The sequence below is a fragment of the Calonectris borealis genome, chromosome 8, assembly GCF_964195595.1.
Source record: "Calonectris borealis chromosome 8, bCalBor7.hap1.2, whole genome shotgun sequence".
Lineage (NCBI taxonomy): Eukaryota > Metazoa > Chordata > Aves > Procellariiformes > Procellariidae > Calonectris > Calonectris borealis.
The window spans coordinates 16,673,516-16,701,152 of record NC_134319.1 but is presented as its reverse complement, the minus strand read 5'-3'; the positions used below and the strand labels follow the sequence as shown (position 1 = coordinate 16,701,152).

The following is a 27,637-nucleotide window of genomic DNA, read 5'->3' as shown; positions in this document are numbered from 1 at the left end:
GGCGTGGCTGTAAACCAACGCTGAGAGAAGAGAAAGAACACCGTTAACGCGTGTGACACTGACTCCACTTTGTTAATTGGGCCACTATCAGTTAGATAACAGTTTGGGTCAGATGCCAGGTCAGCATAACCTGGGCAAAATCAGCCTAATCCGTGGCAGGACCAAATACCAGCAGCCAGCTGTGACACAATCTAGGAAATTAAGTAATGTGTTTATTGTAAATTTGTTGTAAACGGCCTAGTAAAATTGTTTTACTAGGGTAAGTAGAAACTTTTAAACAATCCAGCAAAGGGCTTACATGAGAAAATCAGTGGGATGCCAATGAATGACTTGATTTCTGTTATTCCATCTGAAGAGAAAGTATGATTGCAAAAAGGGAAGTGTTTACATAAACTGATAAAAAACTTGAGAATTCAGCAGAACACAGCCACGTGTTCCTGAGCTTTCTTCCATAAAAGTCTCACCATGTCTGGCAGAGCCCCATTCACCTTCGCTATGAGGGGAATCATACTTGCACTAGCGCTCACCCTTGTAGGTAAGCCTGCATATCCCGTCTTCATCTCTCTTTCCTAAAGTTTCCTTAAGTTCAGTGGCAACAATTGGATCCAGACTGAATGTTACTCATCTGGTTTTCCATCTCTTTTTGCAGGTAGCCAGAAGTTTGACATAGGTAAGTAACTTCCTCCTATAACCTTCTTTTGGTGACTTTGTTGTGATTCCTGTTTATTAGAACACGCTTGCAAGTATTGTGAGAACGGCTGTTATTCCCCCCAGACCCTGGATTCAGTAGCAGAAAGAGCCACTTGTACAGCTATGAAGGCTGGGTGCTGAATGGGCTTCAAGAAAGAAGTTTAGCCAAAGTCGGCGTGCGCTTGAGCGGCAAACTAGAGATCAGTGGGGTGTCGGAGAACGCTTACCTCCTCAAGGTACCGTGTCTTCTTCCAAACATACCGTGCAACAGTGAACTATAAATCACGGTCATCATTGCATCTGGCTAATCTGTGGTTTGGGAAAGCTGTAGGAAACTCAACTGAGACTTAGCGCTGTAGATGTCAGAGAATGAGCTGCAAGCTAAAGTTTCAGAAGCGACGAGGGATTTGGCATCCACTTACCGGTGTTTGTTGTGGAAATTGTTTGTAGCAAGTGTTCCTCAAGACTTTGTGTCAGAAATAGAGGCGCCAAAATTAGGGGTTCTGTTAGAAAACGGTTATTTCTAACTCAAGGCACTCAAGCCTGCTCTGAGTGTAGGATTTGATTCTAGTCTCAATACTATTTCCAACTTCTGTGGGAAGCCAGGACTTGGGTATGTAAAATCATTGTCATGCAGGCAATTAACAAACGTAGACTTAAAATGTGATAAAAGCTAAAGATAAAAAGTGATAAGTGATAAAAGAAAGATTAAAAAATGAAAGGCATCAAAAAGGAGCGTGTAATAATATTTAGTGTTTGGATAATGCAGTAAAAGATCTGTACATGTGAAATCATGCCTCTGCCAACATCAATAGAGATAAGATCTTACCCATCCAAAATAAATATGTTTCAGAAAAATACTTTTATTTGTCTGTTTAATTTAGTTACAAATCAGAGCTTCTTTTTCTGGGCACTGGGTTCAGTGACAGAGCTCTCACTGGTTGTAGCTGAGCTGTAGATTTTCTTTCGCTGATGAGGGCAAGATGTCAAAATTATGGGCTAGGGATTGCATTTCGCACTAGTCTTCGTCCTGAAATGCTTACATGGTGTGCACCAGGCTGTGCTCTGAGACACCTAAACTCGCAGTAACTTCGCCAAAGTTATGAAATAGCTTCTGATTTACATTATGTCTCAGTATGGGGAAACAAAAAGGTTTATAAATACATTGGTCATTATTAAAAAAAAAAAAAATTGTGTTGATTTAAGCAATTCACAAATATGAATCAAATATAGCAACTAGTTTAGTAAAAAAAAATATTTGGAAGGGGACAAGTTAAAATGAAACATTCTAAAGCTTTTTTTTTTTAACATTTAGAATGATATAAACTTTTTAAATGCTAAATTTCACCTAAAGCAGAATATTTATATGAAGGCTGAAAAAATAGGGAGAATTTTATTTGAATTTTTTTAATTATTTTTTGAATCAGCCTTTCTATCCTCTAGAGTTAATGCAAGTAAAGTGTTTAAAATGTCCCTGGGAGATAATAGTGATATGTTAACTGCTTCTGTAAGATAAAATAACACTGCTGAGCCCACAGGGTCTATACTGGTTTTACAGTAGTGTAAGCAAGAGAGAAAAGAATAAACTGCTGTATGATTTGCTAAGCTTATATTTGGAAGGAAAGCATATCAAACTAGAGATTATGTTAATTTCTTCCAATTGGTTTGCGTATTTAGTACCAAAGTAATTTTATTCACGTAAGTATCTCTTCTTAATTTCCTCTCAGATCCGCTCTCCGCAATTCGAGGAATACAATGGCATCTGGCCTAGGGACCCATTTACTCGATCTTCCAAAATCACCCAAATGGTTTCTTCATGTTTTACTCGGCCTTTCAAGTTTGAATACAATAGTGGACGGATTGGAAACATTTATGGCCCAGAAGACTGCCCCGATATGTGTATTAACATAGTGAGAGGAATACTGAACATGATGCAGATAACCATTAAAAAATCACAGAATGTGTATGAATTGCAAGAGGTTTGTTTTTTCGATTCTAAAACTACTTTCTGAAAGGATGTGTTCTGTTTAGGTGCTCTTCCTTCAAGTTTCTGTTTATTTGCGTCTACTTTCAAATGTTCATCATCAAAAAAAGTCACAGAAGGAAATGTTGCATATGTGTTGAACGGATTATCTGAGCTGGATTCTTTTTAAGACATCTGCCTTTAAGACTTAAAATGCTATCCTTTGAAGAAAAAAGAATTATTAGCTATGAATGTATTTGTTATATGGCTTCCCTGATACAGCTACTTGATCCATTTTATTTGTTCATTGTTGATCTTAATTAATTGATTACTTTTTCATTTTAAACTCAGTCCCCTAACTGAGTGTTGTTCACATGTCTATTTTTTAGTTCAATAGGATTAATTGTGAGCAATGATAACAGGTTTCAAAACATAATTAAGACTGTTCAGCAGGTCCTTACCCTCCTACTGCTCCTTCAGAATCTTTGTTCAATAAAACCTCCTCTCATGCAGTGAAATCCTGATGTGATTGGGAAGTCTCATTATCTCTATTGATGTGCACAGGCTGGAATTGGAGGTGTCTGCCACACAAGGTACGTCATCCAGGAAGACAGGAAGAACAGCCGAGTCTCCGTTACCAAAACCATAGACCAAAATAATTGCCAGGAAAAGGTGATGAAGAGTGTTGGAATGGCTTACATCTATCCTTGTCCTGTAGACATGATGGTAGGTGAGATGTGAAAAGATCTTCCTAATTACAAGCACGGCCATTCTGTTCCCATTCACTCTTTGGGTCTCTCTGTCCTCCTCCAGAAGGAAAGGCTCATAAAAGGGACTGCAGCTTTCTCCTACAAACTGAAGCAGTCAGACAGTGGTACCCTGATCACAGAAGTGGTGTCGCAGCAGGTGTATCAGATCTCACCACTCAGTGAACCTACCAGTGTTGCTGTCATGGAAGCAAGGTAGGTGGGACACGGGCTTGCTTCACTAAGTGAGAATAATTATAGATTCTGGCAGTCTCCTTCACCCCCAGTTGAAGCGAAATGAGAATTGAGCTCCACAGCAGTTGGGTAAAGCTGCGAGTACTCACACTTGGGGTCTCCACACTCCCAAAAATTCAGTGAACCATTCTTTATTTGTACCCTGGTGAACTTGGCACTACAATTACATGGAAGAAAAGGAGAAAAGCTCTTTCGCTCGCTTACACCATAAGAATGCAACTTTACTACTCTATCCTGAAAAAGGGCTAATTTATAGTGTCAGGAGGAAGACGGTGCACATAGAAATAAGATCATTGATGACACTGAGTCAGTAGCTCTCATTCAGAAGACAGCGGTTTAGCTCCTTCTCATAAATTATTTCATTGTAGATAACTCTAATACTATTTTGTTCCAATTAGAAGGCTTTACCCATTAGCAAACTGTAAGATTTTACTATGGTAAGAAAAATGATTAAAAAGTAAAACTGATACCATCACAGTATCACTGAACCAACAAACAGCCAAGGCAGATGGAGGAAGAGAGGTAATTCATTCCTCCCACAGCACTTGTCTCTTGACAGACAACAACTCACCTTGCTTGAAGTGAGGAGCGAACGGGGGAGCGCCCCGGACATTTCCATGCAGAGCTACGGGAGCCTTCGTTACCACTTCCCATCAGTATTGCCACAGATGCCACTGCAGCTAATCAAGACAAAAAATCCCGAGCAACGGGTATAGTATTTTGAGGTCTTCAAATTGCTTTCCTAATCAAAAAATTAATAAAAAAGTAACGATCATAAATTTCAAAGGATTTAATTGTGTATGCCCTCTCTCTTTCATGTTTTGTAACAGATAGTGGAAACACTGCAACACATAGTCCTGAATAACCAACAAGATTTCCACGACGATGTTCCATACAGATTCTTGGAGCTTGTCCAGCTCTGCCGGACAGCAAGCGCTGATACTCTTGAGTCCATCTGGAGACAATTTTCAGATAAATCCCGCTACAGGTATTTCATTGTATCAACTTAGAAGAAACTTTTCCATTTTTGGAGAATTGAGAGCTAAAATTAAGGATTTTTTTTTAACCTGCTTGCAGGCGATGGCTGCTGAGTGCAGTTTCTGCAACAGGCACCACAGAAGCACTCAAATTCATTAAGACCAGAATTCGCAATGATGACCTTAACTACCTTCAAACTCTTCTAAGTGTTTCTGTTGCTCTCCATTTAATGAAAGCTGATGAACATACTGTTCCAATAGCAGCAGTGAGTAAATCCATGTGAATCTCTCCTATCCGATAAGAAAAGGAATGATAATTGATGACAACCTTTGATTATTAAGTACGTTAGAGACTGGGTTCTCCTCTCATGTACACCAATTTTGTGCAAATGTTGAATCATGGATTTCTTTTGGCATTACATATGAGAGGAGAGTTCAGTCCTGTGTCTTCGTTTTGCTACATGGATATAAAAGCCCTTCTCCCATAACAACTTCTGAGAATAATTCCCATTTCAGTTTGCTGGGAACACGTGTCATGCATTCTACAGACAAAACTTTGTCCACTTTAATCCCTTACTTCTGAAACAAATGATGATTTGTGTGTTATGTCTTTTGAATAGCACTTTTAGTTGCAAGTGAAAGTGCCGCAAGTGAAAGTATTAATGCAAACATCAAATATTTTGACACTATAATGAATCATTTATTCTGAACAGAATTCTTCCCATCTCTAGTCAATGTTCTTCTTAAATAGGAAAAAATGAGAATGCATCATTAATATAATTGAGTTGCACATTGTTCTGAGGATATTCCATTTATAGATTGATGTTTCAGTGTTATGCTTAGTCGAGGAAAATCAAAATGGTACTATGTAAACTTATATATATTGAAACTAGTGGGGAATTAAGCTCCTAAGTGAAGCAGCAAATAAAATGTCTACAAGCTGATTTAATTTGTTTGGATGTGAATTCTGAAATTGCTCCCCTCAGATAAGCTCTGATAATTTTCCTACTCTGAAAGCTATGTGAAGCACTGTATTAAATACCAAATTTTTTTTTTTCCCCCCTCAGGATTTAATGACCAGTTCTCGAATCCAGAAAAATCCCATGCTTCAGCAAGTTGCCTGCTTGGGATACAGTTCTGTGGTCAATAGATACTGTTCTCAGACCTCAGTTTGTCCTAAAGAAGCTCTTCAGGTGGGTGGCTTTTTGTCAGGTTGTTCTTAATAGCTTAGTAATGTTCATTACATTAGCTCAATTCTTTTAAGATACAGTATAAAAGTCTCCTTCAGAACAAAGGCAATGAATCATTTTATTAATGTAGATATTTGCTTCATCATTGAAAACACAGTTTTCACATTGTGAGGTAAAATCCTGAAAGAAGCCATCACTAAGTGGTTTTATTAAAACCAGTTGCTTTATTGTGATAGGCTTTTCAGTGGGTAAGGGGAACACTGTGGACAATCTATACATTAGGAAGAAAAGACTGAACTGTGCTTTGTCTATAGCCCATCCATGACCTGGCAGATGAAGCGATCAGCAGGGGCCGTGAAGACAAAATGAAGTTAGCCCTGAAGTGCATTGGTAATATGGGAGAACCAGCTAGCATCAAGCGCATCCTGAAGTTCCTTCCCATATCTTCATCCAGTGCTTCTGATATCCCCATCCACATTCAGATTGATGCCATAATGGCCTTGAGAAAAATAGCTTGGAAGGACCCCAAAACAGTGAGTAGGATCTGTCAGGGATTTCTTTCCTTAGTGAATTAGAGAATATATACTGCAAGGGTAATGAATTTAATGGTATTATGTGTGTGGATTCAGCATGTTTGAAAAAAAAGGATTATTTTTAACAACAACACAGTACAGTTTTATATTTCAGCTGATGTTTTCTGCTAAGCTGTCATAATTATGAGTCAGTAGGAAGCTTCCAGAAGGATATCAGCAGTGTTTCTTTAGTCATCTGTCATAACCAATTAAGTCCTGTGTTAGTTGTATATGGTGGAAATTTAGCCACCTAAAAGTCAAACATATAATTCAACCTGCCTCGATAGTCAAAAGGAGAGAGAGACACTTTCCATTGACCTCCTAGGCAAAATGTCAACATTTCTCTGCCTCTTTTAGACCTTCCCTTAAGGTTGGCTGAGTCACCACTGACCTCCTGCTGAGGTTGCTGGCACGGTGAGCGGTGAGCATAGGCAAGACTCCTGCCCTTCAGATGGTTTAGATATAGGAGCTATATGAGACAGAATCCACTCAGACTGCCTTTGGTGAGCTGCTGAAGCTCTCCTTTTAAAAGTGGTCTAAAATAGTGAAGCATGCTCACCAAGTCAGTGGAGTTACTCCAAAGAATGAATCTATCTTATCATCTACCGTTGTTTCTTCTGAAGTTATTCACTAATCTTTGAATGTCAGCAATGCAAAAAGCTATGCTGATGTCTTTTTGATTGTGGTGGGTTGACCCAATACATTGATGCATGGACATTTATTTCAGATTCAGTGCCAGCCTTTCTCCATGGGGCTGTTCCTCCATGGCCCCTTCAGTGATCTTAATAAAATGATGTGGAACCATGCAGTAAAAAAGATCAGGAAACCTTTCTGCAGGAATAATGACCCCCTCTCCCATATTTCTTGTAGATTACGTGTGGATCCAGCCTGCAAAAAAAGTCTCAATTATTGGCAATTCCAGACACTGTTTTGTCTCTGCAGGTGCAGGGATATCTCATCCAGATCCTTGTAGACCAGTCGCTTCCCCCTGAAGTGCGAATGATGGCTTGTGCTGTTATCTTTGAGACAAGGCCTGCCCTTCCCTTAATAACAACAATAGCTAATGCGGCAATGAAGGAGAGCAATTTGCAAGTGGCCAGTTTTGTCTATTCCCACATGAAGGCTTTGTCGAAGAGCAGATTGCCGTACATGTACAACATGTAAGTAGAGACAGGAATGAAGCGGGTGATCTTCTGCAAATAATAAGTTCTGTTACATTCTTGTTAGCGAGCACTGCACGTGCCGACAAACTGAATTCAGTTTATATTCTGATGGTGTGCAGCTTATTTCTGGATATTATCATCTTTCTCATTTTGTTTAGATCTTCGGCTTGCAATATCGCCCTTAAGCTGCTGGCCCCCAAATTGGACAGGCTGAGCTACCGGTATAGCAAGGCCATGCGTATTGGTGGTTACTTTGGTGAGTAAAAGCGTTTCAGTGACCAGGAAACTTTCCCTTCAGAAATCCATTCTTAAGAGACATTAAGTCCTTTGGCATTCTGCATTTCAATAAGAAATTGAATTAAATGTGACAGTCACGTATTTAAAAGTGCATGAGTAACCATTTATTAATTTGGGCCTAAACAGCTAAAATTTATGTAATGATGTATCTTAGAGTCAGTAATGGAAAAAGCTGCAGAAATATGATCTTGAATGATAAGCAGAATGGTTAGAAAAAAAACGTGTCTCTTGTTAACTTCTGCCATAGATAACTATAAAGTTGGTGCTGCTGGAGATGTCTTCGTTATGAACAGCCCTGGAACAATGTTCCCATCAGCCATAATCTCCAAGCTGATGGCATATTCTGCAGGGTCAGTGGCTGATTTGGTGGAGGTAAATATTTACCTAAATCAATACTAAAGCAAATTAAAACTAAAATTGACCAAAAAGTTCTTCTCTGTATGTTTCAGACTGCTCCTTCTCATGCTGTTTTGGTAGGTCGGTGTCCGCGTGGAAGGCCTCACAGACGTCATCATGAAACGAAATATACCGTTTGCTGAATATCCCACATACAAAAAGATAAAGGAGATTGGAAAGGCTGTAGGTATTTTCGGTAATGTAATGTGTGGGTTATATGAAGGGGTATTTAGTGAGGCTTCTCCTACTAGTTAAGCCCTGTCTCAGAAGGTAAACTTACCCGCCCAGCAGTCAGCTTGAGTATTTCTGTGAAAGATAGATCTGCAGAGGGACCGCAGAGGACATCACTCCTGCGATGGTTGTGATAGCTTCTGCAAATTCTGGCTCTGGCCCTGCCTCCCCCCCATGTATGGCTGCAGAAGGAGCACGGGAGGAGCGGGGGGAGGCGGGCATCGCAGCACGGTGTGTGTCTCACGCCCGGCACGCTTCCTCCTCCCTCCCTTCACCTACCTCACTTAGTTGACAAGAATATACCTTTGTCTTCAAGAGAAAAGGTGATGTGTTGCTGTGCTTTCAAACTGGGTTTAGTGTACCAATGGCCCAGACCCTCTGTGTAAATGTTATTGCATCGGAATACAAAACGCTGGACAGGAGGCATCTGGATTCGTGGGCATCTCAGTGACAGGGAGTAAGTCTGAATTAGTGACCCTGTGCTATTGACAAAGCAGCGAAGAAACGCAAGCAGCAATGGAAAGTCGCAGCTTGGTCAGTGATGGGTTTGATCACTTTGCTGAATTACCATTTATAAAGTGTTGCATTAAGGAACTTTGCTTGTTTCTTTATCTGTTCCCTAGCTGCTGGGCTGGAAGGAGCTGCCAACAGAAACCCCCTTGATATCAGCCTACTTGAAACTATTTGGCCAAGAGCTGGCCTATGTTAACATCAATAAGGAAGTCCTCCAACAGGCTGTGAAGGTACCAGGGACCCTACTTTTCTTTGCAAGGTTTGACACCATTGTACTTTTAGATCCCAGCCTCTTGGATCTCTGTTTTACTGCAGACTGTGCTAGAACCTGCTGATAGGAACACAGTGATGAAAAGAATCGCCAGCCAAATGCGCAGCGGCATAGCAGGACAATGGACACAACCAGTGTGGCTGGGAGAGCTGCGATACATCGTTCCTACCTGCACCGGTCTGCCGCTGGAGTACGGGTCATACACTACTGCTCTGGCTCGTGCGGCACTCAACGGTGAGTCGGGAAGTACAAGATCCGCTGTGCGAGCTCTGAGCGGGGAATGAGAGGGACAGGCTAAGAGGGGCTGGAGAAAGAAGTGGAAAACCAGCAAGTTAGAAAAAGAACTAATTTTTGTAGTGGAGGGGAGGTAGTGAAGATATTTGAAGAGAAGCTGGACACAGCTGATTTCTGCCGCATCTTTGAGTGGATTGAAGACAGAGAAGGTGAGGTGCGAATCTGGGGAACCAGAGAGCAAGGTCACCGCATTCAAGGCCAGAAAAAAACAGAGCTGCATGGGGAGCTGACAGCAGACATGGGCAGAAGGGGGTGGCTCCTGAGAGATGCACACACAAGCTAAGCAGGATTCAATGGTGATTTAAACAGAGAAGAAAATAGAAGACAATCAAAAGAGGGCTTGTGAAAAGAGACAGACAGTTCTGTTTTAAAAGAATAAATATGAAAGTATGAATACTTATCAAGAAGTTAATTCAATGATCATACTGTTTGTTGTGCAGCAGACTTTTAATTTAGGCAAAACTGATCCTTCCTTTTGCTGACACCACATAAGGAATGAAGGGTGAACTACATGTACTTCTGCTCTTTGTAGAAGTCTCGTATGTGCCCACTCATCGCTGCTCTTGGTTTTTGGTTTGTTAGTTTGTTTTAATAACATCTTTGAACCCTGCCGCTTGTTTTGTGGGTGTTTGTAATTTTTTTTTTTTTTTTAAATAACATCCTTGTAGCCAAGTTGGAGAGGTATGGATTGGATGGATGGGCTACAAAGTGAGTGAAGGCTATCTGGACTGCTGATCTCCAAGAGCAGTCAACAGATGAAAGTCTAATTGGTGGCTTGTTATGAGCAATGTTCCTCCATCGTTAGCACTTGTTCATTGTCTCTTTTAACAATCTGAATTTTGGAAAAGAAGGCACCCTCAGCAAATCTGTGTCAATGATGACATTGAATTGGTGGGAGCAGTCACTGCACTGGGGGGTCAGGCTGCCACCCCGGGGGACCCTGACAGCCTGGAGGGGATGGCCTGACAGAAGTGTGATGAAATTTGACAAAGGTGATGCAAAGCCCTTCACCTGGGATGGAGTAGCCCATGCAAGTGTCTAGGCTGGGCATCACCCAGACAGAAAGCAGCTTTGCAGAAAAGGGGCAGGGAGGCCTGGTGGACAAGCTGGTATAGTGAATCCGCAGTGTGCTCTTGTGGTGATGAAGGCCAACTGCATCACTGGCTGCAACAGCAAGAGCAGAGCTAGCATGGAAATGATTTTCCCCTTCTATTTAGCAGGCTGCATCTGGAGTACAATGTCCAGTTTTGGGTCCGCAGTACAAGAAAGATGTTCACACCTGATGTGAGGAAAGATTGGAGAGTAGGGCTTGTTTAGCCTGGTTGCCCACCTTTCCCTCTGTCTCCTGGCTCCACTCATTTCCGAAATTTTAATGTTATATTTCTTACTATATTTTTATTTCCATTTTCAATATGTTGCATCACAACCTTTGCCTACAGAACAAGCTTTCTGTATATTTTCAGTATTTTTCAGACTCATAAAAGATCTCATGTACCCCAAAATCGATCTTGTTTTCCAGCCATATTTTTTGTATTAACAAAAATATTACCTCTTCCTGAAAACTGTGTTTTGCTTAAATTCAAATCCTTTCTTTCACTTTTACCATTTTAAAATGTTGTTCTGTCCTTTGCAGTTGATGGAAAGATGACCCCCCCTTTAACTGGAGATTTTAGACCTTCTCAGTTTCTTGAATCCACCATGCAGATTCGGTCTGACATAAACCCAAGGTATGGCAGGTTTCTAAAGCTTTACATGTGATGGAGTTTTTTAATGAAAAGACAGAACCACATGTTAAAAAAGAGCACCTTTCTTACATCTGACTGCTTCACTCTGTTTCAGCTTATACATACATACAGTTGCAACAATGGGTGTCAACACAGAATACTTTCAACACACTGTTGAAATTCAAGGCAAGGTCCTGACAAGAGTGCCAATGAAGTTTGATGCCAAGATAGACATGAAACTGAAAAATATTAAGATTGAAACAAATCCATGCCATGAGGAAACTGAGATAGTGGTTGGAAGGTATAGTAGCATTACTTCAGAATACTTTCTGTTCTGAAACCTTATGAAGTTGACTATTCACTGACATCTATGGAGGTTTCTAGATAGACAGGGTGACTTTTCAGTGTGTAGCATAACTTTTGGGATAAAGAGCAAGTAAGAGAAATAGGGGAGTTAAAAGTCAAAAGATACCTAAATTATTTAGGAGTTTAATTTTTATTTTATTTGTTTATTATTTAATTTTTATTTTGTGTTTTTAATTTTTGTTTATTTTTAAATGAATGCCTTTCATGTTTTGGACATTCGTTTAGATTTATCCAGATTTTGAAAACTTCCTGTGATATAAGGAACTGATTTTTGTCATGAACTTGTATTTGTCTTTAATAATATTTACACATATAGTTGCATATACAATCCGTGTGGTCAAACATATCTCTGTGTTGTCACATGATACTGACAGGGACATATTTAATTTAATCCAAAGACAAGGGGTTGGAATAATTTACCATTTTTTTTGCATATCTCAACAGACATAAGGCTTTTGCTGTATCAAGAAATATAGGAGAACTAGGTGTTGAAAAAAGGACCTCGATTCTCCCAGAAGATGTTTCATCAGATATTGTGGAAGAACCTTTCAAACCATCAGAGAGAGCTTCCAGTGAAGGTGTCACAATGGTAACCTATTCCTTTTTGCTTATATAGTAATATTTACCCTCTCCACGATGCACATGTCTGCAGTTTTACTCTTGCCTATGACATGCTCCCAGTGGTATTCACATGCTCCTCTCCAATGCAGCAAGGAGCTGACAGCATGCCAAGGAAACATGCCTATAGCTCTCAAGAGGATCTTCGCCACGGCACAGGAAGAAAAACTCATAAACGAGACATTTGCGTCAAACTGCATCATCTTGGTTGTCAGCTCTGCTTTTCCAGAAGGTCACGAGATGCCAGTTTCCTAAAAAATACCTATTTGCACAGATTAATTGGAGAACATGAAGCTAAAATAGTCTTGATGCCAGGTACAATACTGAGCACAAGCCTTGTCGTCTTAGGTTTGTCGGTGCTATTTGAAGCAGTATAGCCTTCTCACGTGTGCCATTGGTGTGTAGTTCATACAGATGCTGATATTGACAAAATTCAGCTGGAGATTCAGGCAGGATCCAGAGCAGCTTCCAAAATAATTCATGTGGTAAACTCGGAGTCTGAGGAAGAGGATGAATCATCTCCGTATGAGGACATTCAAGCTAAACTGAAAAAGATTCTAGGCATTGAAAATGTGTTCAAGGTAAAAGACTTTGAGCATGGGAGGGGGGAATATTTTCCCATAAATGAAGCCAAGGGTTTGAAGTTCAGTGTGGAAAGCTGGCACGGGAAAGCAAGGATGGGGCTAGTTTGAAAGGTGCCAGTGCCAGGCCTGTCAGCCTGTGCCACATCTGGAGGACTGATCCTACGGGGTGCATCCAGCTGGGGCTGGTCCTCCGTGCTGGGCTAGATTTCAGCTGGGCAGAGTGGATCCAAGGGAGTTCTGCAGCTTCTGCAGTGAGTGAGTCAGGGAAGAAGTTGTTCCTTGAAAGGCTGATGTGAGCAGCTTGTCTGACACCCAGAGAGGTTTTACTTTGTAAATACAGAACCAAGTGTATCCCTTCTCTTGCACTTCTCTTTGAACTGTTTTTGCAGGTTGCAAATAAAACACGACACCAGAAGCAGCAACCCTCTAAGAAAGGAAACACTATGCTAACAGAGCTTGGGACAGACCCCAGCGCAAAAAATCCCTCTAGCTCATCTTCTGCGTCCTCAACTGTCTCCTCTTCTTCCTCATCATCTGCTGCTTCTCCTGATCGTAAAAAGGCCATGGATGAAGATAAGAATGATCAAGTAAAGCAAGCGAGAAACAAAGACGCAAGCGGCAGCAGCAGCAGCAGCAAGAGCAGCAGCAGCAGCAGCAGCAGTAGTAGTAGTAGGAGCAGTAGCAGCAGCAGTAGTAGTAGTAGGAGCAGTAGCAGTAGCAGCAGCAGTAGTAGTAGTAGGAGCAGTAGCAGCAGCAGCAGCAGTAGTAGTAGTAGGAGCAGTAGCAGTAGCAGCAGCAGCAGTAGTAGTAGGAGCAGTAGCAGCAGCAGCAGGAACTCATTGAGTCACCATAGCCATGGGCATCATACGGGACATCTGGAAGGTGGCGGCAGCAGCAGATATTCCAAAATATGGGTAACTGTCAGTAAATTGACTGATGCTGCTAATGTTTGTGAATCACATTCCTGATGGCAGCTGGCTTTGCATCATAAATCAGGAAATTATGGGTTGACACAATAAATTTTAGCAACATAAAATTGCAAAATTTATTCTGCAAACACACCTGCAGTCATTGGCTCAGATGTCTACTTCAAAGCATCTCAAAAGTTTCTACAAGTTTGTTGAAACTTTTCTTAAAGGCAGGGAACCATTTTTTGCCAATTTACTACTTTCTGCCAATATACATTGCATGTTTCTGTCTTAATTTTGTGGTACGAACATTAATGCTTTATATAAACTACTTCAAGTCTTGCATTATGTGCTTGTGACTAAATACACAGTACTATGTATGAATGATAATTAGTAAAATCCTTACTTAATTCCCAGTGCTCAGATTTCAATGTAATTGCAGCATTGCTTTTCTTCTGAGGCTTTTCATCTTATTTTTATTATTTTCAAAGGGAGATCATGAGATTTATCAGTATCGCTTTAGATCAGCGCATAGACAAGAGGTGAGTTTTTCTTTCCTCAGTAAATTAAGTATGGAATCTGTCATGAGTCAAATGGAAACCTTAAAGGCACTTGTTGTCTTTGTTGAGGAAAATTACAGTACTGATAACATTTAGAACACCAAATCAACAGTGCAGTTCTTCTGAGATGCATAAATAAAGACAGCGATGTTCTCCTTTGTGTTATGCGCATGACGCCATTTGTGGCTCTGTAAAGTAGATGCAAATCTCCACCAAAGCAGTACAAGGGACTGGGGACACAGTTCCTCCACACTTCGGAGGAACAAAGATCCTACCATCAAGAGCCTGGGTCGTTTCACACTTTGATCACTTGGTTTCTTGGGTTGGAATCACTGTTGATACACCCCAGGATAGCTATGTTGACAAATGTGGGAGGATACCTTATTTTATGGTAGTTCAGCAGTACATTCTTACTAGGGCGTGATCCAGCCAGGATCGGTGTACTTGTTCCTCAAAAAGCAAAACATTCAGCTTTGTTTGTCCATTCAGTTTATCCTTTCCATTGAGTTGGTCCATTCATTGTGTCCTCCAGTTGATCAGGCCCTTCCAGAAGTAAAATGAATCAGTTCTGTCTTTCATATTGACATGAGAGGCTGGTTCAATTTGACTTGCTCTGGTCCATTGTTTTTTCACACAGGGAATTCTCATCTAGACATGTTCCTTATTTGTCTCTTATGAGGGGTCAGATATATTTAGGTAAACAAGATTTTTCAGAGCTAGATCACATGTACTAAGCAGGACAAAGTGTATTATATTGCAAGTCATGGAGCTGCTCAGTGTTGGAATGCAAGTTTGCCAATACCAGGTGCCATGACAGAATTCTGCAGCACTGCCTAGTGCAATTTCTTCAAGCATGCTTTTAAGTTACTCTCTTGAGCGTGATGTGTTTTCTTCTTGCAGTTCCCAAAAAGGAAGCTCCCAGCTGACCAACTTAGCAGCACGTACTCCTCTACCAGATCCAGTCGTGCCTCATCGCGAGCTGCTTCCCGGGTTAGTTGCATCATTTTTAGAGGTTTTTGACAGCTTGGAAGAATGGCAGAGTGGCCGTGCACTTGCAGTAATTATGCAGCTAGGGTAATGGGAAGAGAGAAATACCAACCTGTCAAGTCTCAGGTATCAATCAAGAGTGAGACACACACCATAGTTCCCACACACACTTTCCTCTGCAGTGAGGAAAGGTCTAGATGATCCTTCTTACTTGCACCATGACCCTTCCCTCAATGGCAATCCCACCCAACAGATGCCTGCAGAGATGCCTGCAGAGACTGATCTTGTGACCTCTGCAAGCAGGAGGGAAGCTGAGGTGCTGCAGTGCCAGTGCAAGGACATTGTTGATGGAGGCCGAGGCTAAGAGGAGCCTCAGCAGAAGGCATGCTCCAGAGGTGACATGTAGCACCTTGGCTCCTCACCAGCACCCAGTCTGATGCATGCAGGCTTGCTCTCTGGGGCAAGGGATGAAGTGAAGTCTGACGATGGAGTGAAGGAATTGCAGGTCATAGCGTGCTTAAGGCCCTGCTGTCAAGGGGGGAGTTTCTTGATGTTGAGGACAATGTTCTGGATTATATTTTGTGCTAGGGTTCTGTGCAAACACAAAACCTGCCACAGAGCTCACAGCTGAAGTGTGAGGTGAAAGCCAACAGACCAACCAGACAGATAAACAGGAGGACACTAGCTGGGGGATGCTCTTGTTGTGAGAATGAGTGATGAGTACAACTGACAGCTGATGTTGTTAGTCAAATTGAACCACTTTCTTTCATTCACAGGCAAATATATGGGTATTAACAGTGAAGCCCAAATCATATAGTCATTACTGGAAAAGATGAGGGTAATGGGTACAAGTTACTCCTGGGGAGATTCCGATTGGACACAAGAGGACAATTTTTCACAATGAGAACAATCAGACATTGGAATAATCTCCCCAGGGAAGTGGTGGATTCCCCAACATTGGACACTTTTAAGATTCGGCTGGACAGGGTGCTGGGCCATCTTGTCTAGACTGTGCTTTTGCCAAGAAAGGTTGGACCAGATGATCCTTGAGGTCCTTCCCAACCTGGTATTCTATGATTCTATGATACTGTATCCTAATGATAAGAATATTTCCACGGTATCAGCTGTAGCTGACGGCACAGATTTTGGCTCATATAAAATACAGTGATAAAATCCATCTGTGCATGCAGAGGCACATGCACATTAAAGGCATATGCATGAGAGTTTATAGGCGTGTATACATGTGTGGTACATACGCTGGTATATATTTGCAGTTCAGTTGCTTATTTTCCATTTATCCATCTAGATCTTGCATCTAAAATGTCCCATGGGAACTCTTTCGTAATGATATTCTTTGCATACTTTCTCCCCCTTCTTCTTAGCCTAATTTTTTGGGAGATGTTAAAACACCAGTATTAGCTGTTTTTCTTCATGGCATTCATAACGATAAGAAGACAGGAGGCCTCCAGCTCGTGGTATATGCTGATATTGACTCCATCAAGCCCCGGATGCAGGTATTTGTGTCAAACCTCACAGATTCAACCAAGTGGAAGCTCTGTGCTGATGCTTCAGTCCTCAATGCTCACAAGGCAGTGGTAAGGCTCAAAAATAGTTGTATAAAGCTGTATGCATCACAGGAAAACCATGTTCCATGCATCTAAAAATGGGCCATTCTCTTCTCCATTATAGGCTTACCTAAAATGGGGCCGGAATTGCCAGGACTACAAGATTTCGACTGAGCTGGTAACTGGGCGGTTTGCTGACCACCCTGCTGTACAAGTGAAACTGGAGTGGCCTAAAGTTCCTTCAAGTGTCAGATCTGTAGCAGAATGGTGAGGTTTTAGTCTTTAGTGACACTCGTTCGTGATATTGGTCAACTGGAAAAAATCAGCCTCCACCCATGAGCTTCTAGTGGTTAAAGTGCTGGCTATTATTTTATGCTCTGATCTGAGTACTGCCTTAGGACATAAAAGCTGAGTGGGAGATCATAGCCATCCTATTGTAATGTGCAGTAACTCTTCATACTGGACATAATTACTGAAAGCTGAGGAACAGATCCCTCCTTCCGCTTGATCAGTAAAGCAGAGAGTGGTCTTGGGGGACCTAACCAGCGCTGCTTACACACAGATGTGAGAAGGCCTGTTTGGGATGTGTGCTGCTTTTTGCTTCTCTATTTCACCAGATCTTTCTGATTTGAATTTTTGAAGGTTTTACAAGTTTGTCCCTGGGGCTGCGTTTATGCTCGGGTTCTCTGAAAAAACAGACAAGAATCCTTCTCGACAAGCCAGGGTGATCGTGGCTCTAACTTCTCCAAGGACATGTGATGTTGTTATCAAGCTTCCTGACGTAATTATGAAATATTATTATCACTCTCCTGTTTTTTCCTAGTGGAAATGTGAGACTGTTGCATTTTAATTACAGTGGGTCAATTCTGAGAAAGAAAAATTAAGTAAGAATCAGTTTGTGTGCAAATGATGAAAACAATTTTTGTTTATTTTCAACCTCTCTATATTACATCCAAGAATATTAATAGAGTGATTTTGTTCATGGAAAAAGAGTGCCGTGGGTACTCATAACGACATACGTTTCCATCTGTGGTAGCTCACCTAACCACCTTTGAAGGGGAGTAGTTCATTCTCTCCCAAATAATATCTGAATGATGACCCACACCATGAGAGAAAACTGTAAGCAGAAGCAAAAAGCTCATAGACAGTGAGTCAGATGAATTATGTTCACATAAATTCTTTGTCAACCAAAGTAGAAGAATTTGAAATTAATTTCCAAGTAAGAGAAAAAGCTGATGGCAGCTGTTTGCTGTGAATAGCTGGCACAAGAGTGTTTTGAACGTGCTTTTGAATTCCTTTTCAGATGATCCTCTATGAAAAAGCCATGAGGCTTCCCCTGTCACTCCCTGTAGGTCCAAGGATACCAGCTTCAGAGCTGCAGCCTCCCATCTGGAATGTCTTTGCTGAAGCCCCCTCTGCAGTGCTCGAGAATTTGAAAGGTCAGGGTCTAATCTGGTTCAGAAGCATGACATCCTCAGTCTCCCAAATTACTCGAGCACCTTCTGAATTTTTCTGGGATTATTTGTCTCCAGTTAATGAAGAAATGTGCTGTAATAATGCAAGGACGGTTCAACTGGGAGAGAATATTGTGCGTATAGTACAGAAACCATCAGCATTTCAGGGATCAAGATACCGATTATCTGAATTGGTAACATTTGAACTTTCTGGCAATTATTTTTTGTTAGATAGAGGAGTGTATTTTCCATGCTTCTTTTAGAATTTATGAGTGCTTAGTAGCCAAAAGCACCTGTAACCCATACAAAAATATCACATAGTGGAAAAAAATATAAAGCTAAAATAATATAGCACTAAAAATCTGCCATTTAAGGACTTTTTTTTTTAATGGAAAAGCAAATACTCACTGGCATTTTATTTAACCAGCTCACTGCTCAGTTTCCCACAACAAGATCACAACCTTTAACGAAGTTCAGTTTAACTACTCAATGCCAGCAAACTGCTACCACATCTTGGCTCAGGATTGCAGCTCTGACCTTAAGTTCCTGGTGATGATGAGGAATGCTGAAGAAGCTATGAACCTGAAAGCAATCAACATCAAGCTTGGCAGTCAGTAAGTAACTCCTGCCAGATGCTGGGAGCGTGAGGGACTACATCATCCACATTTAAGATGAGAGGAGCTTAGATCGGAGCTTTACTGCAATGGTTAGCAGCCCATGGGATTTCAGCATTTCCCTTATTTACTTTCCATGCATATTGAGTGTGATGCTGATGATGCTATCCTGCATCTTAGGTGACAAGAATACTCTGATGTAATTTAAGTAGTTGAAATGAGCTTATGCTGTGACCAGTGACATTTAGTGAGCAGGAAAATGCCTTTGTCACTGTATGTGTACCAATGTGATACAAACAGGGTATGAACGCTCTTCTCCTTAACAGTGAAATCGATATGCATCCTGCGAACGGACAGGTGAAACTGCTGGTAGATGGGGTCGAAAGCCCCAGGAGGAACGTTTCATACATATCTGCTGGTAAGTGATGCAGCATCTGTTGTTTCATTTTCACGTATGTTTTAGGAGAAAGAAAGAAAGACAAAAAAAATCTGTCAAAGGGATTCCACCAGTTTGAATTCAATAAGTATTTCTACTTTTGGTTGTAAGGTTAATATTTAAGAACGTGTATTGTGCTCCCTTGCATAGGAACATTTAGAAAGACTGGTTAGAGTGTGAAGCTCTTGAAGTGGCCAGACTAAGCAAGATATGAGTAACATGAAGATCCCTCCTTTTCATACATTACTGCAGCTCCTGCTGGAGTTCCAAATTTGAAAAGTGTTTTGTTATACTATAGAATCTTGCTTGATTAAAACATTTTGAAGTAGAGCTTTTCTAAAATTCACCACACTTGTATATCAATGTTTTTCCTAATTTGATTTGTAGGCATAAATTTGGCTAGCATTCTGAAGTCTGCTAGGAATAAATATGGAGAACTGGTAAATAGCCTGTTTGCTTCTCTCAAAGCAGGAATAGTCTTTTTCTGTGAAAGGACACAGGAGGACCTTGTTTCATTCTGTGCTATGCAGTCAGGGCTATATGCTATGCGGGTGTTTCCTGACTGTAGAACTGAGTATACAACTAGGCTCAGCCTTGCTGAAATTGGGTTAGCATCTGCCAGCGCTGAGCTCTGTTCTATTTGTTACGTACTTGGGAAGTGATAATTGTGCTAGAAATGGCTCCAGTGACAGTCACTGTGTTCTTTGTATTTCCTTACTCCATTATAGTGTGGTCAGGGCCTTGTATAGCTGCACAACTATACAGATATAGACAGCTTTGTAATCATTTCTAGAAATAAATATGGATATGTTAATAACCCAGAGAAAAATGACTAAATCTGTGATGATAATTTTCCAACTTTTTACAAACACCCATTTTCTATACATACACCTTTCTACATTGTTTTGCTTGTTTTGCTGTATGTTTAGTTTCTTGAATAGAACAATTGAGGAATTTCAAGGAAAAGAACATTTTAAAAACATGACAGTTGCTTTTCTCTTTCTTAAAGAAGCTAGTTTGGGTCTGTTTTGGTTTTGCTTTGTTTTATTTTGTTTTCTTCTAGGTGCTTCTCTGTGGATCCACAGTGAAAAGGAAGGGCTTGTACTTGTTGCCCCAGCCTATGGCATTGATAAATTGTATTTTGATGGATACACATTCAGGGTATCGTTCTTCCTCTTCATAAGCTTGAGTGTTACGAAATTTCCATAGGATTCCCTCAAATCTGTATGTATAAGTGCAAAAATATACAGTGTCAAAGCGAAATGCACGCAGGCCCAAAAAACCCAAAAGGAAAGATGACGCTACAGGGTTCCACAGTCCTGCTCTTTGGGAGAAGTGAGAATCTTTCACTGACAGAAATATCTTATTCTTGCAGTACAGGTGTGTGTTGAGAGATGGGCCTGTGAGCGTACACACACTGAGCCAGCAGTGCATTTGCAAGAAAAATGAGTTTTCAGCTCCTGACCACTGTTCTTACAACTGTATAATTCTTCAAAGCAGCAAAAATGCAGCCGTTCTTTTAAGATGAATGAATGCTTTAAAGGCTGCACTAAAAATAATGTGAAACGGGAATGTAAGAAATCAGTAAACCATACCGTTTCTACCACCTATACTATGAAAACATCCATCAGACAAAAGCTTCAGCATATTAATAGTCTCGACTATTAATAACTTAACATACTAGACTGGCACAGTAGGTTTTAAAGGCTGTAACAGTTAAAGATGCTGCAGCAGCATGGGAGTTTGGCATCTGACTGTCAGACCCTTTTCAATTCTTAGCAAAGAGATTTTAAATGCTCGTGCATTAACTTATACTGAAAGGGACCTACATAGCAAAAATCTGCTCTGTAGCTATTATTGCTTTTAACTTGAAATGGTTTTGATTTTTTTTCTCAAAGATTCAAGTTGCTTTATGGATGGCAGGGAAAATGTGTGGAATATGTGGAAAATATGATGCAGAATGTGAACAGGAATATCGGATGCCCAATGGATATCTAGCTAAAGATGCAGTGAGCTTTGGGCATTCTTGGATTTTGGAAGAAAAGCCTTGTACAGGAGGTATGCAAGCTCTGATAAATTTAATATAATATTACTGCAATTGTATAGAAAATGTAGAATTTACTTAGGAAATTTTAAATCCGTAAAAATTTTGAAAAAGCATTTTAAAAGAGTTCATTATTAAGTTATGTTAAGTATAAAAAATATTTGTCAGTTTAGAAAGGAATAAGAAATTACAAATTAAACAAACAAGCCAAAAACCACAAGTCAGTTGAAATTAAATAACCAAGCTGAAACAAAATCTTTGTTTCAGTTTTGAAGTGTTTTAGAAGAAGATCAGAAAAAAATGTAAGAGGGTAAATTCACATGGCATGCTTTGATTTAAGCACAACAGCACAATCCATCAAAAAATCAGATGGGGATTAGTTATTATTTTACCTTGGCTGACCGCCTGATTTTTGAACCAGTGCAACCTGTCAAGCTAAGCATTCAAGCGTATGAGCAGTTCCAGGGACTTAATTACATGGTTGAAATAAAAAAGCTGTATTTTAAGTGTTTTGGTAGATTGGGATCTTATGGTGTGCTCGGTGCTCTCAGCTGAGGTTATGGTGCAACAGCACACCACAGTGCTGCCAGGAGAAGAGGCACGTTGCCTTTGTAAAGGCGACTTGTCCTGGTGGGAAGGACTTCCTCGGTCCCTGTTATTCTTTAGTGATTATTTTTATTTGTTCAGAAATCCCCCCTTTCTTTCCACTGCTGAATATTCACAGCTTTCGAATGTGGGTTTGCAGCTATTCTGTGAGCCAGTTTACTTTGCAAAATGTTTAGTAGAAAGTTTATCAGACTATGTTTCTACGTGCTAATCTAGAAACAAACCAGTTGCATTTGAAATTAATTTTCCATAGCTCCATATCCATTTAGCTGATTTGAAAAGTTTATCAGTCAGGGATGCTGCTTTACTTATGATGAAAATACAGTTTTCATAGAGGAAATTTTTTTGCAAATTGGCAACATTGGCGGATTGGTCAGTCTGAGGAGATTTGAAGGTTTTGTACGTAAGCACATAAACTATCACCAACGGTTGTGTTACAGCCTGCAAACTGCGACGCTCATTTGTGAAGCTTGAGAAGACAGTTCAGCTTGCGGGTGTGGAGTCCAAGTGCTATTCTACAGAGCCCGTGCTGCGCTGTACGAAAGGATGCTCCGCCACCAAGACTACTCCAGTCACTGTTGGTTTCCACTGTCTCCCAGCTGGTAAGTCAATAGAAAGCCTACTGAATAGGAGCTGCATAAATGTCTAAAGAGATTGTGCCTTGACTCAGTTAGTCCACTTGAATTGTATGAATAATCTAACATATCCACAGGCAGGGATGGACTTACTGTGGTATTGACTGAAGACCTTTCCCTGTTTTCATTAATATGTAAAACTTTCTTTAGCGAGAGAGATGTTTTTCTGTTTTAATTTTACTATGTTTTTTTCATGATACCGGCATTTAAAATCTAAACTGAACTCCTCTTCATGGTGCTATAAACTGACAGGGCAAGGGCAGGGTAACAGCACGGTCAACATTGTGATTCAGCTGAAGACCTGCGTATTGCAGCCTGTGAGGATTCAGCCACACCTGATCATGTGCAGCACCCTGAAATGGGGATCCTCGCCTTGTATCTTGTTATATATCACTGTCTTTGGGCGTGATCCTATTTCACTGAGCTGATTTAGGCAACAGAAGGGCAGGTGTGGATGGGATTCCTGCACACAGGTGCAGTGATATAGCAGGATGTCTTTTTTTATAGGTATATTGTAGATTATAAAAGATTAGGTAAGAAAGATATAGATTATGTAGATGATAGGTTCATGTCTGTTTTCCAAGTTTGTTTTTCCTTTAAGACCACAATATCCTTTCCTAAATGTATTACTAATAAAATTCTACATGGAAGTAGTAGTTTTCAATGTAGAACTGGCTTATTAATTAAGTGGGTTCCCTGGAACATCTCTGCGTGACTTAGACAAACATAAATATGTAAGCCAGTGAGGAGAAGCCAAGCCTGCTGTAATTAATGACTAGTGCATGGTAAATGCTATACCTTGCAAAACTACTTCTGAAGTATCCTGTTTACTTTTCATTTCTTGTTCCCCATCAGATTCGGCTACCAGCCTGACAGACAAACAGACAAAGTTTGACCAGAAGTCAGAGGATATGCAGGACACTGTTGACGCACACATAGCATGTTCTTGTGAGAACGAAGACTGCAGTGCATGAAGCTGTACATTGCAGTACAGGAAAAAACAGAAACACTTTCATGTTTTTATTGTGTGGTGTAAGAAGACTCATCTTAAGGAATAATAGTGATACTAAATTAAGTGTTTAAGGACGTGTGGAATCTTCCCAAGTAATTTAAAGTATTAAACTTTATTATTGTAGAAACTGTTATGATTGCCCATAAATATCTGATTTCATAATAAATCCATGCATGGAAAAATGGATGAAGGCTTCCTTATTACACTGGTTATGGAAAGAGGAGGTCTGTGTTGCTTCTCCTCACCCCCCATTTCATAGACTTCTTGAGTCTGTGATAGTCTGCTATGCACTGGGCTATGCACACTGCTATGTGTCCGTGTCAGGCCCCGTCGGGGGTGCGGGTTGGGTAGCTGTGGTACCAGGCTCCTGCTTGTTTCCCCAGGGCTTTCTTCCCCTGCTGGGATCCTGTGCACCCGGAGCAGGAACCGATCACTTCTGTGTGATGCAGCAGCAACACACCGTGGTGCTCTGCGATAATGATGTGCCAGTGCTGCTGTAGGGAACACCAAGATCAGGGAATAAGCCTGAACCTCATGCCACTGGACAAGGTGCTCTGAGGGAGTCAAGAACATGTGTTCCACATGGATGCACCACATGGAGAAGCTAGTGCGAATCAGGGGTCTTTGAAGAGGACATGGTGGAGTTACCCAAATACACCACCTGCCAAAGGGTCCGAAGCAGAGCCAGACCTTTGCACTTTGGGTGAGATGCCTCAGCCTCCGCATGAGCCCTTGTTGTGGCCACCATCAGCAGGTGGGCTCTGCCTCCAGCCCACCCGCTGCAGGTCTGCATGGGCACAGTGAGGGACGTGCTCGTCTGCCACGAGCACTGGAGCCCAAAGGATTCCAGCAGATCTGGAAGATGTTTTCTGCTTGCCCCTAAGGCTGTACTTGCAGGCTGAGTATGCATGCTAGTGAATTTGTTTTTCAGAGAACTGCCTTAGGAGATGGTGCAAACGTAACCATTGACGTCAATGAGATTGTCGGCAGCTTAAGTCATCAGTTTTGCACAAATTTCAATAGAAATAGTATTGTACTCACTTAGTTTACCTGCCTTAATTCATCAGTGTTCTCCCAATTAATACACACACATTCAGCCATTTTTATTACTGACTGACCACACCTTCATTTTTATATTTAGGTTTGTTAATGCAAAGCAGAATGTGATCCTACTGAGTTGTTAAAAATGTAGATCGACAGTAAATTAATTAAAAGAGGACAAGTGATTTGATTCTTAAAATCAGTAGAAACCAATGAAGGAAAACGGCACTTACCTATGACCACGCAGGGCAGAGAGGTAATCGCTGGCTAGTTTTTGAAAACAGTTGAGAACATTCTGTAAAAATTGTGTTGTTTTGCTTTCCCCAGCAACTTTGGTACCTTCAATGGATGCATGTATGTGAGTTTTATAGTTTGGATGTGAATTTTATAGTTTGGAAAGGTGATGTCCAAAAGGAATATGTTTGAAAGACATAAATGTTATATACAGTTTATAAATGCTGTCATGGTACCTTGCGCTGCAGAGTGATGGGGAGCTGACAGCAGGCAGTTTGGGCAGTACCTGGCAGCAGCCGAAAAGCGGTGAGCTGGTGGGTTTGCTGCTTGCCTGGAAGTCACATGGAGCAGTGATGGGAAGCACAGACTTCCCAGGTAACCCCTGAGGCCGGGCCTTTGCATGACCCCCGGGGCTGGGCTCCACGGGGGGCTCTGGCAGGAGCCCCCAGCCCATGGGGCTCCTCTCTTCCCAGCCTGCCGAGGCTGGAGCACCGCTCTGGGGGGACCCTTGTCTCCCCGCGCCTGTGCTCAGCTGCGAGGGGTGCGATGAGCTCAGCAAGGCCCTGGCAGGAGACCCACGGGTGAGCATCACCCGACCACCACGGCAGCCAGAGCACCCGTGGGGGGATGTGGGCTGTGGGTGTCCACCTCACGAAGGGCTGCAGGGAGGCCGCAGCCAGCCTCTGCCCCACTGCCCCCCACTGTGAGCACAGCTTGGAGGAAATGCTGTCCAGGGCCGGTCCTGGGCACAGCAAAGTTGCTCGTCACCCTCACGATTGTTTTTCTTAGGATTTTTTTTTTCCTTTCTCTTTTCACTTCAGGTTATATCCTTCGGAGAAATACGAAGCGTGAAAGGGCTGTATGGGGGGACAGGCTGGGAGTTGAAATCGTTCTTGACATACTGGAGACATGATCTAGAAAATAAGAGGGTTCAGTTCTATAAAGATACCCCCAAAGGTGAACCCCTCACCAACAGGTTTTGCCTACACCTGGAGCAGAGGCACAGACGATCCCGCCCCGCGGCAGCAGCACGGCCGGGGATGCAGCGTTTGCTGCCCAAAGCGGTGGGGATGGGGGCGAGACTCTGCATGCCCCGGGCTGGGGGGACGGGGTTTTCGGGGAGACCCTGCCCTTGCCGCCGGGCACAGCCCCCAGGGACGACCCTTATTTTGAGGAGTGTTGCAGTTCGTGGTGTCACTGTTATAGTGTGGAGGTTTAGCGACATCATGTTATCATTTTGAGACACTGAATCAAACATTGTGGCATTTAATCTGCCATCACAGCAGCGTTCTTCTGCTTGTGCTGCCACTGACTGAGTCCTCACTGCCCGTAAGGTGTGGTGTTTTTTTTTTTAAAAAAAAACTGCAGCTGCATATAGTTATGCCGTAACATATTAGCTTTTGAGCCCCAATTACCAGTCGCCAGTAGCTGTATACTCAAATCCTTTAGCTACATTTACCATTTACCAAATCTCCAAAGACATGACACAACTCACTAGTGACTGGCTTGGCTTTCTGTCATGTGCCATCAGGTTTACAAGGGAAGTGGTTAAACAAACGGGACCAGAATACAGTGCCGGTAAAAACACGGTGCCGTGCTTCAAAATTTTTTTTTTTTTTTTTTTAACCCTACAGATGCCATCTTTGATCTAGGAACAAAATCCACAGTTTGCAGACATTATAAATTATATCCCAACTGCCATTTACAACAAACCATCAGCTAAAGAGCATTATGAAATCTAAGCTGTCTTGGATAGGAGCCACTGATCTGTTGATGAGAAACTGGATCCAGTCCCTTCCCACAGTGAGCTGGGCAGCAGCTTCAGTTCCCCACCGTGGAGGAGGCGGTGGGCAAAGGGCGGCTGCGTGGCGCCGACGTGAGCCCCTCAGCGCGGGGCTGCCGCAGCCCTCCCCGTGCAGGCCTCTGACGGGAGCGGTGCGGGTGGCTCCCGTCAGCCCCGGCCGGGCCCAGCTCCACGCCCCGGCTGCAGGGGAACCAGGGGACCTGGCCAAACCAGGAGCCAAGAGCAGCCTGAGGGACCTGTGGGCTGCCGACAAAGGGACAGGGAAAACGCCTGCCGATGGGAGAAGGGGGCTCCACTGTGGGGGCAGATGCCGTCCCTTGTTGCATGACGTGAAACGAGTTTGGGTGAACCAGGGTTTGTACGTCTTTGTAAACTGAGAGGTTTGTGCCCATAACGCCCGTCAGCCTCACCCATTCCACCTCGCAGGGGCAACCCTCCCCAAGACCCCTCTGTGGCTAGTCACGCCGGTGAGGGGGCTGATGCGTTAGCCCTGTGAGAGAAGGCAGGTGAGGGAAGCATGAAGGTCAGCAGCATTTAGCCACGGTCTTTGTGACAATGACGGGAGGTTTGCGTTACTGGGTGAATTCCCCGTCCCCAGAGAGCAGCACTGCGGGTGATGGTGTGTCCCCCTCGCAGCAGGGGGGTGTCGGTGCAGTGCCACAGGAGGGCTGCCCGGGGGTTTTGCACAATCCTGCGGGAGCACTATCAGTTAGATAAGCCGTGTGCCTTATGGTCAGGTCAGGATAACCTGGGCAAGGTTAGCGCAGACTGCAATAGCACCAGGTGCTTCCAATGAATAAGGATAATTAGTAGGTTTTCTTACACAATAAATATTTTGGCTTTAACTATATTTTAATACTTTTAAGCACCTGTTTCAAAAGGTACTT

At 42.1% G+C, this 27,637-nt stretch overlaps 1 protein-coding gene across 1 annotated transcript; it reads left to right on the top strand.

Annotated features, from left to right (window-relative positions):
* Positions 1-495: 495 nt before the first annotated feature.
* LOC142085207 (vitellogenin-2-like) lies at positions 496-23,848 on the top strand. The gene is given in 36 exon segments (XM_075156997.1): positions 496-535; positions 650-670; positions 775-926; positions 2,418-2,669; positions 3,218-3,379; positions 3,467-3,615; positions 4,214-4,364; positions 4,485-4,642; positions 4,732-4,897; positions 5,699-5,824; positions 6,136-6,354; positions 7,336-7,553; positions 7,715-7,812; positions 8,101-8,225; positions 8,331-8,432; positions 9,104-9,223; positions 9,309-9,498; positions 11,192-11,285; positions 11,398-11,583; positions 12,093-12,237; positions 12,359-12,581; positions 12,672-12,847; positions 13,240-13,815; positions 13,818-13,856; positions 14,250-14,300; positions 15,219-15,308; positions 16,688-16,900; positions 16,995-17,137; positions 17,513-17,651; positions 18,174-18,309; positions 18,752-18,938; positions 19,265-19,356; positions 20,438-20,535; positions 21,273-21,432; positions 22,465-22,626; positions 23,515-23,848. Coding segments are annotated over 36 exon segments (5,478 nt in total). The 3' UTR covers positions 23,634-23,848.
* Positions 23,849-27,637: the final 3,789 nt, after the last annotated feature.